General features: G+C 46.8%; 6 protein-coding genes across 6 annotated transcripts; 1 reads left to right on the plus strand and 5 right to left on the minus strand.

Annotated features, from left to right (window-relative positions):
- Positions 1-208: 208 nt before the first annotated feature.
- BC939DRAFT_435102 (nucleoside diphosphate kinase) lies at positions 209-1,548 on the minus strand. The gene is made up of 5 exons (XM_051553443.1): positions 1,486-1,548; positions 1,182-1,277; positions 860-952; positions 580-679; positions 209-440 (listed from the first exon to the last, which is right to left on the minus strand). The coding sequence occupies exons 1-5, from the start codon at positions 1,504-1,506 to the stop codon at positions 304-306; spliced, it is 447 nt and encodes a 148-aa protein (XP_051417434.1). The 5' UTR covers positions 1,507-1,548; the 3' UTR covers positions 209-303.
- Positions 1,549-2,389: 841 nt separating this feature from the next.
- BC939DRAFT_391404 (uncharacterized protein) lies at positions 2,390-3,802 on the minus strand (the record flags this gene model as incomplete). The annotated part of the gene is made up of 5 exons (XM_051551959.1): positions 2,390-2,484; positions 2,581-2,722; positions 2,824-3,053; positions 3,165-3,483; positions 3,623-3,802. 5 exons carry the CDS (start codon positions 3,800-3,802, stop codon positions 2,390-2,392), a joined length of 966 nt encoding a protein of 321 aa, XP_051417435.1.
- Positions 3,803-6,047: 2,245 nt separating this feature from the next.
- On the plus strand, positions 6,048-7,341 carry BC939DRAFT_472538 (3beta-hydroxysteroid dehydrogenase; the record flags this gene model as incomplete). The annotated part of the gene is made up of 3 exons (XM_051558284.1): positions 6,048-6,737; positions 6,843-7,100; positions 7,240-7,341. The coding sequence occupies 3 exons, from the start codon at positions 6,048-6,050 to the stop codon at positions 7,339-7,341; spliced, it is 1,050 nt and encodes a 349-aa protein (XP_051417436.1).
- Positions 7,342-7,465: 124 nt separating this feature from the next.
- On the minus strand, positions 7,466-9,301 carry BC939DRAFT_488803 (PITH domain-containing protein). Its single transcript, XM_051559393.1, has 7 exons — positions 9,164-9,301; positions 8,961-8,981; positions 8,760-8,840; positions 8,561-8,613; positions 8,131-8,434; positions 7,963-8,005; positions 7,466-7,833 (listed from the first exon to the last, which is right to left on the minus strand). The coding sequence occupies exons 1-7, from the start codon at positions 9,233-9,235 to the stop codon at positions 7,541-7,543; spliced, it is 867 nt and encodes a 288-aa protein (XP_051417437.1). The 5' UTR covers positions 9,236-9,301; the 3' UTR covers positions 7,466-7,540.
- Positions 9,302-9,440: 139 nt separating this feature from the next.
- BC939DRAFT_435113 (thioredoxin-like protein) lies at positions 9,441-10,296 on the minus strand. The gene is made up of 5 exons (XM_051553444.1): positions 10,125-10,296; positions 10,021-10,041; positions 9,853-9,933; positions 9,706-9,758; positions 9,441-9,605 (listed from the first exon to the last, which is right to left on the minus strand). The coding sequence occupies exons 1-5, from the start codon at positions 10,194-10,196 to the stop codon at positions 9,497-9,499; spliced, it is 336 nt and encodes a 111-aa protein (XP_051417438.1). The 5' UTR covers positions 10,197-10,296; the 3' UTR covers positions 9,441-9,496.
- A 211-nt stretch (positions 10,297-10,507) lies between these two features.
- On the minus strand, positions 10,508-12,294 carry BC939DRAFT_435120 (uncharacterized protein). Its single transcript, XM_051553445.1, has 5 exons — positions 12,023-12,294; positions 11,442-11,889; positions 11,249-11,296; positions 10,993-11,118; positions 10,508-10,892 (listed from the first exon to the last, which is right to left on the minus strand). The coding sequence occupies exons 2-5, from the start codon at positions 11,796-11,798 to the stop codon at positions 10,836-10,838; spliced, it is 588 nt and encodes a 195-aa protein (XP_051417439.1). The 5' UTR covers positions 11,799-11,889; positions 12,023-12,294; the 3' UTR covers positions 10,508-10,835.
- Positions 12,295-13,172: the final 878 nt, after the last annotated feature.

Raw genomic sequence — 13,172 nt, forward strand, 5'->3', positions numbered from 1 at the left:
AAAATAAATAATATATTCTGCTATACACTACATCCGATGTGAAAACCAAAGACCCGGCAGCATGGTTAAATATGAAATAGATCAGCAACGCACGAGCAAATCCATCATACAAGCATTAGGCTACGGATATGACGCCATTTGATAACAGAAGAGCAATAAATGTAACTAGTCAAAAGACCCTTTCTAAAAGCCCAGCAAATGAGTCCAGTTCTTTTTTTTTTTTAAGGCCATATAAAAAGCCCCTTAGTTAGATTTTTATTTTCAGACAATGTTTTCCTTTTTGAAAAAAAAAAATGATCGATTTTACTCGTAGATCAACTTCTCGACGGTGCGGGTGTGGGAGATGACACCGTGGGGGAACCACAAAGCAATCTCCTTCTCGGCGTTGTCGACAGAGTCGGAACCGTGGCAGAGGTTGCGGCCGACATCAATGCAGAAGTCTATATAAAAAAAAAAAAAAAAAAAAAAAAAAAAATTGCACAGCGCAAAAAGAAGCGTCAGAGGACCCTGATAACACGAGAGGGAAAAAAACGATCAAGTGCATAAAGAGTTGGGTAAGGCATGGTGAGGAATACGTACCACCGCGGATGGTTCCGGGCAACGAGGCCAAGGGGTTGGTCTCGCCGAGGAGGACACGGCCAGCCTTGACGACACCCTTACCCTGCCAGACCATGGCAACCTATCGAGTAATTAATTCCAACACGCGAATAAAGAAAAGGCAAAAGGAGGAGGGAAGAGGGGAATGTTAACATCCATTGAATGTGCGAAATTAATATCTAATCAATTAAACAGCAATTGAATCCACTGCAAATGGGATCAATTGAACAATCGAGCCTCTCTCTTGTTCATGTATACGTACAACGGGGCCGGAGGTCATGTAGTTCATGAGGCCACCGAAGAAGGGCTTGGAGGAGAGATCGGCGTAGTGCTTCTCGAGGAGGTCACGGGTGGGCTAGAGAATCGTTCACAGCATAAAAGAAAAAAAAAGTTAGTTAATTGTTCAGCAACAGGGTCGGAACGTCATCAACGAGGTACGAGAGAACGGGTTGCAAAAAAAAAAAAAAGAAATCCCTCCGTTCAGGGGGGAGGGTCTCGTATCCACTGTTTCAAGAACGTGGGAGAAAACATAACAAAAAAAAAACGACATGGATTCTAAATCATATCCCATGGTATATACATACGGCCTTGAGCTCGAGGGCAATGAGCTGGAAACCCTTGTTCTCGAAACGCTTGATGATCTCACCAACGAGACTGCGCTCGACACCGTCGGGCTTGACCTATTGTTGGTTGTTTATCGCAAAAAAAAAAAAAAAAAAAAAATGTCGAAGAATAGTGTGAGCCAAAGGAACGCCATTGAAAAATAAGAAATCCTTTGGTAGGCGCGCACGCGCGAGCGATACGACGCCTAAAAAAAATGGGCGTTTTAGGCGAATACATAGAACGCAACAAGTAGAATGGGAGAATGAGTAGAGTCGAGTCTCGTACCATGATGTAAGTGCGCTCCATTTTGATTTGTGTTTTTGGTTTGGATTCGGGGGAAAAGGGTAGTGAAGAACAGAAAAGAAGAAAATAAAAATAAAAAATGTCGAGCCTTGATAACAGGGACTCCTAATCGCAGTCCATGCGACAGAGCCTACTTCCATCCGTCACCAACAACGTGGGCGCGTTTAGCGTCCATGCATAAACTAGGCACTGTCTCAAACAAAGTCTTTCGCGTCGGTATAGAGCACAGCTCATTCAATTGATCGTTGAGTAATACATAGGCAAACGATTCATGTTTATCAATAAATAAACTGGATAAATATCTAGCTGAGAACCGAGTAGGACACACTCTCAAGTTCGTTTTTGGGAGATCAAGAGTACAAGTGAATAAAGGATAGTATAACTACATGTGGGATAAAGATATTCATAAAGACGGACAGGCCAAGATACCAGCAATGGGAGGGGGAGAGAGGCTGCTGTTCATCGTTGGGATGCCCCAGGGGGGAGGTATACAGGATCGATGGGTATAGAGAGAAGTAGTACCTATTGTACACGACAACAAAAGGGCGGTTAAGAACTGAATTCGACGATGGGCTGTTTTGCTAGACAAACGCTTGGTTGACAAAGAAATCAATTGCAGACTTACAGGACATGGACACAGTAGACATGAAGTGACCGAGACAGTGGGCAAAAAAAAAAAAAAAAAAAAAAAAGCGCTTGCCCATTGTCTATTCTATGGACCATCGCTTCGCGGATCCACTGATAGATTCCATGGGATAGATATTTGTCCCTGAGACCTTGCCGACTATTTGCAAAACGGTTGAAGAGGACCAACTGTCAGCGAACACAGCCCTCAGCAAGAAAAAAAAAAGTTACATATTCAAACCAATCTTTTTTTTTCCTCCTCTCACTTACTGTGTGCATTCAATCCGTTGTTGAAGTTTTTCATGCAGACCCACGCAAAATATAGCGTAGCTATTCCGAGAAGTAAATTGACGACCACTAGAAAAAAGAAAAAAAAGGTCATGAGCGACAAAGCCGACGAATAGCGCTTCGTGAAGACCAACACGAACAAGGAGTAGCGGTTGAGCGACTTACAAAAGAAAACAAGGAACTTATTTGCGCCTACGAATCTCGTGGGCTCGCTAAACACTTGGTTCAGCTTGATAATATTATAGACCAGCGTTCCGAATCCTCCTACGATAAAACAGCTCATCGAAATTTTGCTCTCGCGTTTCAACTAGACAGAGAAAAGGAACCAGAAAAAAAAAATCTCATGCGTCAGTCAACCGTTTGCATCAAAAGCCCAAAATCAAAGAAATAAAATCCGGGGATACTTACGCCCCACCATGCAAGAAATGGTAAAACAAAGGACGCTCCCATGGACAAAACGAGATGGATAATCAAGATGTTCTTCATCTCGTCCTTTGACAACACCTGCGATGGTGGCACCCCTGGGACATTTTCGTACTGCAACACGACCACAGAAAGAAATTGCGCCGAGAATCCAAGTTGGAAAAAGATGTCGAATTTGAGAATCATGATAAAGATCTGGTACACCTTGTACATGTCTATTGGACGCATGACACAGGATAATCAGAAAACATTAGGGTCCTTCTTGGGTTCACATAGTCTCGCTCCAGTACGGATGGTAGAAACAATCTTGGTACATTCTCACGAACCTCGCATGGCCAAGTCTGCGCCAATCTTTTTGTAAATGCTCCATCCAAACTCCTTGTACAGCTTGTAGGCGATAAAGGCGAATCCCGCCGCAAAGATAACCATCAACGATAGTACAGCGATTTCGAACGGTAACGAGGCGTGATAAGGTGTCGGGTTTGCGTCCCGTCCAAAGAAATCCAGAATCATGTTGGGTAGCGAGTCGCCTGGCGTCCTGATAAGAATATCTGAGGCCTGCTTCACTTGAACTCCCGCGTAGGCGACCATCGCGCAGTTGAAAAGTACGATGGCAATGATCTGAATGGTATTTTTGTTAAGCATCTAACAACGACAAGATCCCCCCAAAAAAAAGAGTAGAAAAAAAGAGCTGGTGAGCATCCAATGCTCGCTGTTTTCCTTTGTTCACTCGCAGCGAAACCGATCCAGTCTGGTTTTTTGTTCAATCAGATTCAGTGCTTACGGCGTCACAGAGAAGAATGAGCTGGAAAATTTGGGCGACAATGAACAGGATATGGTATACAGACAGGACTCGGGCCGTCTGGACCACCTGAACTGGGTTGTATTCGTCGTAGTTCTTCCTTTGCTGGAGCGTAATGAGAGCTGGACCGACAACTGCTTGGATGTTGGCGGACTCTGTCATATGTAGCCGGAAAATGACTGCCTCGAGCGCCACGATGACGACTGCCTGAATGCCAGACCATACCAAGGAGTATCTGGACCAGGTCGAGTCGCCTGCCTAAGAAAAGATCAGACGGGCGGAGTGGACGTGAAACAAAACAGATATTTTAGACAAACAGAAAGAAGGACTCTGCCGCCGCTTGGGGTATATTGTCATCCCGGTAGTAATCCCGAAAGGCTCCCGCTGTCGCCAAGGGCCCTTGACAGCGTTCTTTCTGGAGTTGCTGTGTTTGCTGGGTGTACTGGAGTCCAGGCTGTATCCTTGAGCACGAGGTAACACCAATTAACACCAGCTGTTCAGGCGCTCTGACCTCTTCATTTCTGCCTTCTGCAGTCCGGAGTCCTGCTAGCCCAAAATACACGTTGTATCTTTATTTGGATGTCGGTGTGAAAGCGCACTCGCACCACACGACCATGCCTGGTGTGTCCACGGCACAGGAGATATCCACAAGTGAGCGCTCCTGAGGTTGTGGGAGTGCTTATTTGAGATAAGCGCGGTTATTCTCAATGGTCTCTGGAGCGAAAGAGTGAGAGGAATTGGAAGACTTACAAGTCTTGAAATCATTGTTTACCGCCTCCGGTTCTGGTTTTAGGGCGAGAGTGTGAAAGTATGGGAAGAGGGGAGAAGAAGACGATGGATAGGAAGAAAGGGTTTGGGACCTGAATCGTACCCCGATCAGTGAGGACGGGAGGGATTGAAGGATTGAAGGATTAAAGGATTGAACTGAGAAGAGAATGAAGGAGAGAGGAGTCCTGGGAGGAAGGGAGGAAGGAGGAGGAGGTCCTTTTTTAATAACGAAAATAGAGAAGAATAGCCCTCCAGAGCAACAACGCTGGACCAAATTATTGTAGAGCAGGATAGGATGGGACAGGACAAGTGTTAAGAAAAGACTGAGGTAGGAATGGAGAGAAGGAGTGTGAAGCGTGGAGGAGGGGAGGGTATGGGTGCGATGCGCAGGTGCGATGCGCAGGTGCGATGGAAGACCTAAGTGTTGTTGCAGTAAGTAGGGTACGAAATAAGATATTAAGCGGCTAAGGACAAAAGAGAGGATGAGAATGAAGAATGAAGGATGGGAAGTGATGAGATGGAATTTGGTCAAGTGTGAAGTTGGGCAGCAGAGAGTTGATGGAAAAGGAAGAAGGTGTTTGTTTCTGGTTTGTTTGTGTTCACGATAGTTGGATTGTACGTGGCAAAAAAAACGTTCCCTCAATGCTATCCCCCCGACTCTACAACGTCCATTGAATTCAGATGGCAGAGCGTTTCTACCGTTTGCTTTGAAGGTTCTGCATCGCTACAAAGCTTTGTCATTTCTTCTTCATCGCCCCCGGATCCCGCTGCTGAATCAACTATTTGCACATCTGCGGGCTGTAGGACAATAAAAGGTTTTTTCTCGCATTTCTTTTTTTTTTTCTCCGCCAGCTTATTCAACCAATATTTGCTCCACACTCCAAACACAAAGGAGGGATGGAGACACGATCCAGTCAGTTACTTTCCTGCCACTGGCCTTTGGGGCTGTAGGTGTTGGCAGCAGCGCGTTTGCTTCTGAGTATCAGGTTGCTGCTACGGGGATATGTCTACTTAATGTCTGCATGTAGTCCGTCTGGTTTGAACCAGGTAAAAATAAGGGTCCAGTATGATAAATTGCATTGGCGCTAGTGAGATACCCATGATACCAATGATGGCGTTTTGCTTTACATTATTAAATGATTAGCCCCCAGAGGGTCCCCTTGATTTTTCAGATACGGTGCAAAAGACTCAAACAGTTGCATGTAAGTAATATATTTCCAATAACGAGCATTTACGGATTGTGCTAGTTTAATATTATGCCCAAGAGTTTGGTTCGCACCTGCTTCGCCATCCACCGCATCCCGGGTTTGCTCTCGAGACTAGAATCGCCTGAAAAGACTGTCACAACGAGAGTCCTCGTTCTCCAAAGGACATCTTTTTTTTTTTCAGGGACACGCTTCTTCCGCACAGGCACGTATGAAAAAATGCAGCCGTGCGCTGATTGGCCAATGCCGGTGGCCTGTTTGAAAGAAAAGATACGGGCCGTTGGACTATCCTCAGGGAGGACTAGCTGATCGTCCTCCCAGCTCCACCTTTCATCTCATCGTTCATCCGCTCCCTTTCTTTCTCAATCCACCATCACACAAAACACCTCTCTCATCACTCCACTCTCCCATACTTTCATAGCACATCCCCAAAAATGGCCACCACAAAGTGTCTCGTCACAGGAGGTAACGGTTTCCTCGGCCGTTGGATTGTCCCTGAGCTGATCAAGCGTACCGATTATGCCATCACCATCCTCGACATCGTCATCCCTCCCAACGCGAAACCCACCGACCGTATCTCCTACGTCGCCGGAGACATCACCGACGCGGAGGCTGTGCGCAATGCCCTCAAGGGCCACGATATCTGCATGCACGTCGCCTCACCTCCTCACCACTTCCCTGCCGAGAAGTTCAAGACGATCAACATCCAGGGCACCCAGAATGTCATTGACGCCTGTCTGAGTGAGAAGGTCGGCCGTCTGATCTACACCTCCTCTGCCTCTGTTCTTCAGGATGGCTCCCCTCTCGTGAACGCTGACGAGACCTTCCCGATCCCCAAGACCTTTATCGAGACCTACTCCGAGACCAAGGCCATTGCAGAGGCCATGGTCCTCAAGGCCAATTGCGATCAATTGCTCACCTGCTCCTTGCGTCCCAGCGGTATCTTTGGGCCTGGGGATACTCAGGGAACACCAGGATTCATGGATGTGATGAAGAAGGGACAGCATGTTCTCCAGATCGGAGACAACTCTGGACTCTTTGACTGGACCTATGTAGAGAACGTGGCATACTCGCATGTACTTGCCGCACAAAAGCTCCTTCCAGGCTCTGGAGTTGCTGGTCAGGTAAGAAAGCGACACTTTGCAGGATGTAGAGCTAGCCTATGGATCTTTTTTTTTTTTTTTTTTTGTGCGTCCAATCTAACGCGTTGATCCCCGGACAACTTGTAGGCATTCTTTATTACCAACGGAACACCGACCCCATTCTGGAACCACCCTCGTGCATTGATGGCGGAGAAGAAGGTCGTCGCCCCTTACCTGATCATTATCAACTATCACATCGCACTCATCATCGGCTTCCTCTCCGAGATGGCCACGCTGCTCAAGGTGATGATGGGCAAGGAAGCAAAGGAGGGCTTCACCCGCGTCCGTGTTCGTTACATTTCCTACAACCGCTACTTCAACATTACCAAGGCCAGGACCCTGTTGGTAAGCTGCAAAAAAAAAAAAAAAAAAAAAAAAAAAAAAGCTGCGCACGATCTGTTTTTATTATCATCGGAGAACTCCCCTTCTAACGACGTTGCATTTTATTTTATTTTTCTTCTTCTTCTTTGGTCTTTACTAATAGGGATACGAGCCAGTGGTTGGATACAAGGACGGCATCAAGAGGACAATGGCCCACTTTATTGAACAGGAAGAATTGCAGACGAAGAAGACCCAGGAAAAATAGACATTCGCATTCACCACTATAGATCATTCAGCGAAAAGAATACCTCAATACACTACCATATATTATCGCGATACACGCCAAGCTTCTGTTTCTCTTTTAAAAAAAACGTGCCTGAATCGATATATGGAATATATATAGTCTTTTATTGGCACAATCTTTTTACACTTTTCGGTCGCCTCCTCTTTTACTTTTCTACCTTTTAATGTTCATGCTCGACCTTCTTGAGCGCAGTCATGTCGGTGCTATCCAGAGGACTTCCAATGAACACCAGCTGCTTGATCTGTGTCGTTTCCTCATCGCCCAAGTTGTCCTCGATAAACAAGATGACACTCGTCACATTCTGGAACTTGACAAAGCGCAGAGGGATCAAGCCGTTGCCCTCGTAATCCTTCTCCGTCAACACAATCGTCTGGGTCTCCTGCACGCTTTCTGCCTCGTCGAATCCGAGCGTCAACTTGTTTACGTACAGCTTGATCGTCTTTGGGGCATGGGCTAAAAGTAAGAGAAACAAAAAAAAAAAAAAAGAAGGAAGAGAAGGAGGGGGACGCTGGTGAACAAGGGAAAGGTCTTATGTCTTGATTGAAAAGATCTCGGCCATGATAACAACACCTATTGCTTTACCAATATCCTTGGGAACAATCTTGAGTGAGTGCAGCTTGATGGCCTAGATGATTCACAAGGATGAAGAATAGGAAAATCAGCTTTCAACACACAATCCAAGGGGGAGGGAATACCCCAGCCCATTTCATTCGCCATTCTCATCTTCCGACCAAAAGTTTTCTTCCGTACCTGGTTAAAGGGGACCGAAATGATAAGCTGCTCATCGACATCACTCTCCAAGAAGGTATCATCGGTCTTGAGTGCGTTCCTGATATGGTTGGCGGCCTGCTGGTTCAGGCAATCGACCTGGTTGAGCGTGATTTGATCCGAAATATCCGCATGTCCTGCCACCAAGGGTCCAGATCCCGATCCCGATGCACCCTCCTCACCAACGGGTCCCTGGTGCTGTTTGATCAGGGCCTCGAGCTGTGTTGGGTTCGCGCCCTTCATCTCTGCAATTTTTTCGTTCGCCTTGAAGAACTGGAATGTGGGCCTTTTTTTTTTTGTCGTTGTAACAGTAGAATAAGGAATGTTAGAAAGACGGAATAAAAGTTGCCATTGGTCGTAGGATTACAAAGAAAGAAAGAGGGTAAAAAAAAAAAAAAAAAAAACACCTTACATGGAAGAAACGCCAGCGACCGCAGCAACCTCCTGGAAATCATCAACATCGACCTAAGCAAAAGATACCGCCAAAGGGGGGGGGGGGGGGGGGGGGTCAGCATATGTCGCAAAGAAACCATTCAACGAACACAAATTCTAGGCTTCTAGAGTCTCTGCCTTTTTTTTTTTTTCTTTTTCTTATTCTTTTTTTTTTTTACCTTGACAAAGATAACATGGCGATACTGGTTCGACAGCTTTTCAAAGATGGGCTTGATGATCTGGCAAGGTCCGCACCAGGCCTATTTTCAAACCATGCACAAAGATTCCCGGGTGTCAGCAAAGAGATTCGTAACAGCAATTGTAGCAAAGACTAACAGGGGCACAGCAGTAAGAGGGGGGCACGCGCGGGAATTGCTTACAGCTGTAAAGTCGACAACGACCTAGATGCCGCAAACAAGAGAAGAAGGTGTGTGTTAGTAACAGGGTCTCCTGGGATTCCGATTTGTCCATGTCCACACACACACCTCCCCTGAACCAAAAAAAAAAAAAAAAAAAAAAAAAAAAAAAAAAAAACGCCAGTGAATGAATGATGGCATTGAGGCAAAAGAGAATCAGTCCGTACGAGCTTGGTGGGTCCTGCGCCAGAGAGGATGTTCTGGTAGTCTGCTTGGCTGGTGATTCCTTTGACGGGCATGCTGAGGCGAGAGGAGTTTTCCACAAAACGAGAGTGCAAAGGGGGGGATGGAATGGATGTCTGTTTCTGTTGGCAACTGAACAAAAAGCAACACGCAATTCCCCCCTCTTTCTCTCTGTGTGACGCGTACAACTCATTTCTACATTGGGCACATTTGGGGTCAATCAAGGTTCGCGTCATGGCACTGCTTTTATTCGACTAATGTGTGTGTGCAATACAGACTCCCCCCTCCCCCCTCCTTGTGGACGATTCCCTCCCCTCTCAGAACTCTGAGCGCCGATGTTTCTCAGTCAAGGCCACTAATCTGCCCTCGTCTGCGCCCGAGAACTCGCCAACTTTCTCGGTGTCCTTGTAGAAATGAAAGGTGGGTCTACAGAGCCAAGAACGGAAAAAAAGAAAAAGGGTAGTTCTCCTTCTATAGCCTAATCATACAGCAAATAGAACTAGCAACAACCGGGGTCGAGGCTTACATTGAGGAAACGCCAACATCCAGTGCAACTTGCTTTGCCTGATCCACATCAACCTACAATTGAGGCGTCATTATTGATGCACCGAAAGAAAAAAAAAGGTTCTGCTGCTAAAAAAACCTCAATAAGTCTAACAACAGACCGTTTTACCTCAGCAAAGGTGACATCCTGGTACTGCCGTGCCAGCCTCTCGAACGTTGGCCTAATCAATCGACATGACCCCTTCTTCATCTAAAGTAACAGGGCGAAAAAGGAGGCCAAACCGTTAGAACGTATCAAGAAATATTATTAATACCAGCGGACACTACTTCACCTTACGGATGAAAAGTATACCACGACCTAGGCCAATGAAAAAATTAATTATCCTTCTCGGCATCCTATGCACCTCCATATCATGATTACGCACAGAAAAAAAAATTTACCAGCCTACTAGCCTCGGTCGAAGAGAGAATCCAAAGGTACTCCTCCATATCCTCAATCTTCTTGATAGCCATGACGGTGCCGTGCAGCGTTTGTTTTGTCCGTGCGGAGAGAAATAAATAGATAGCTTAATGCAATTTAATGCTGTAAAGTGCTGTAATGAGAAGGAAAGAGTGACGAAAGGTGGGGACAGGGAAAAAAGGGCATTAATGCCCAACGAATGCTTTAAACGAACCTCGACGGCTTCCAGGACTCTCAACACCTATGAGGTGCATGCGCGAAAGCTGTTGGGCAGCTCGGTCTTCAAAAGCTGTCCTTTGACCCTCGCATGCCTTGTTTGACTGGCCTGGTTCCACATCTTACATCGCACATTGCGATCGCGTTATTTTTTCGGTATAAATCATCGGTTTTATTACTGTTCATTAGTATTTCTGCAAACAAGTCGTTAAGCGCTACGGGAGCATTGGAAGAGGAGGTGACATTTACAACGCTCGCACTCTATGTGGAGTGGGAGCGGGGGGGGGGCGGAAGGGGGGGATGGTTGCATATTTGAAAGGGTGATAAAAAAAAACTACAAAGCAATGGAATATTCGTAAAGCGTTTAGTTTTTGATAGCAAAAAAAACGAGGGTAATATTTGTAGACACGAAAGGGGAAGAAGTACAAAGGCACCGAATTAGAAGCCTTGTCGGAAGAGGGCCATTGTACATCCATTTAGAAGGCTACTGCCTCTGCTGCTGGGCGCGTCACAAATCGATCAACCTGGTTGGGCTAAAAAAGTAACACGCAGCATGTCATGGTTAGTTCACTGCAGAAGACCAAGAGCAGTTATGCAAGGCTGCATGGTAGCACGGACGACCGAAGGACTTACCCCGCTGTATAGGCTTTCTCGGTTCTCGCCATCGATGGGCACAGTCTTGAGCGTCGGCATGGGTGTGTTCATGTCAAGCTTCAAACACGCTGCCACCTCCATCATCTGGTTCCTGATTTTGTCAGGCTGGAAAGGAAAAACGTGAAGAATATTGTTAAGGACTGCATGAGAGGCACGCATCATGATAGGAAGGCGAAACAGGCCTAACGACTCGTCAGGTCAAACAGGAACCGATTGCAACTGATACAATACTTACATTGATTTGTCCGCTTCGAACCTCACCTGCACCGATGTGGCCAGTATGCTACAGGACACGGAGAAGACAAATGATTCGAAAAAGTACGTTAGAATCTGGGTCTTCAAGGAGAGGTGGAGGTTACAGACGCGCTTGAGGGGGAGGGAAACCCCCAATTGCGACTTGTTCATGAAGAAGGGGGGAGGATACTTACTCGAAAGTCGGAGGGAAGACTGATCAGGTTCTTTGTGATCACCTTGCGTTGTCCACCGGCCTTGGGGTCCATCTTGAGGAGCAGCATGATCTTTGAAGATTTGCCGTTCTTTCCTGCAGCTGTCTTTGTGCTCTTGTTGTTGGTGAGGTTGTTCTTTGGTTGGGTGCCTTGAGTAGGCAAGTTCTGGGACCGTGGTTGGGCCCCGGACTGGTTGAAGCTATTGTTGTTGTTGTTGTTGCTGATGCTGTTGTTGTTGTTGTTGGAGGGAGAGGAGGGGAGAGGGGTGTTGGGGCCTATGCCTTGCCATTTGGGGTCCTTTGACTTTTGAGTCTTTGATTTGGATAGGAATCCTCCCATTGTGATGAATAGCTGTATGGGGTAGTAGTGAGGGGAAGGGGCAGGTGCGCGGGTGTGAAGGTATGGGGTGTTTGGTGGCGAAGTTGTGAAGCTGTGAAGGGAAGGGAAGGGAAGGGAAGGGAAGAGAGAGCGACGTTAGTGTCTTGTGTGGATCGGACAGGGCAAGAAGAGCGGGTGCCTATGCAGCAGAATACACCGAAGGGGAGAGGGGAGAAGGAACATACACAGAGTAGAGAAGGCTGCTTTATGACTTTTAGCCTGCTGCTTGCCGGTGCCTGTTGCTTGTTGCTTACTCTGGGTCTCTCCTGGTTTCTCGTCCTGCAGATTATGCGCGAGAAGAATGCGTGCGCGGCGTGTGGTTGTGGGGCGGGAGAGAGCGAGCTGGTGTTGCAGTTTGAGTATATGGCGAGTGTGAGTGGTGCGAGAGAGTGAGAGAGAGTGAGAGAGAAAGAGAGAGTAGAAGTCGGGCGAAGGGAAGAAGTATGCGAGAGAAGGAAAGCAAGGAAGAAAGAGAGAGAGAGAAGGGAGGAAAGAAAAGCAGAAAAGCAGAAGAAGAAGAACGACAGAAATAAGAAATGGTCAGCATGTCATCGGCAGGTCAAGTCCAGGCTGGGTGTGTGTATGTGTGCCCTGTAGCCCTGCCATGGGCTGCGGGACCACCACAGCGACTGTGCATCGCATCACCGGTACGCCCATGACTTCACTTTTTCTGGACAAAGCTGCTAACCAACTTGCTCACATAGCCTATTCGCATAGGGACCATACGCATACGGACATACTGACATCGTCTTCTAACAGTACTCGTTCTATTCACTCGCCCTTGCCGTCTATTCAGTCGCATCACTTAAAGTTCACAGGTACGCAACTTGTCGGCCCTTGTAAAAAAAGAAAAAAAAAAGGGGGTAAAAACAAAACAAAGCAACCCTGGCTGACATGATGCCACGGGTACATACACATACACACTTGTGCTGATAATGATGATGCCGATGCCCAGTCCTCCCGTCGGTCCACAAACACACACACTCGCTTACCCACAACAAAGAAAAAAAAACAAGGGAGGATGCCGACGTGATCACCGGTGCACTGTACATTTGGTATATTTATATTATTCTGAATGTGCGTTGTGTGTGTGCGTCTACATCTATGTCGGTGAATACAAGTCTGTGTGTATGTATACGAGTGTGTGTGTGTGTGTATCAGTTATCTCTGGGACCAGATGACAATACAGAAAAGGGGAGGGACCTCTGCAAGAAAAAGTCCTCGTGGCCCAGTCGCGGTCTTCTCTTGTGAACACAGCGCCATACCGTGATGGTCTGATCCCTCCCCCCTTCCTCCTCCCCTCCTCCTCCCCTTTTCCCCCTCTTGACAGAGACA

Source organism: Gamsiella multidivaricata (assembly GCF_025024155.1).
Source record: "Gamsiella multidivaricata strain RSA 2152 chromosome Unknown BC939scaffold_2, whole genome shotgun sequence".
In the NCBI taxonomy this organism is placed as follows: domain Eukaryota; kingdom Fungi; phylum Mortierellomycota; class Mortierellomycetes; order Mortierellales; family Mortierellaceae; genus Gamsiella; species Gamsiella multidivaricata.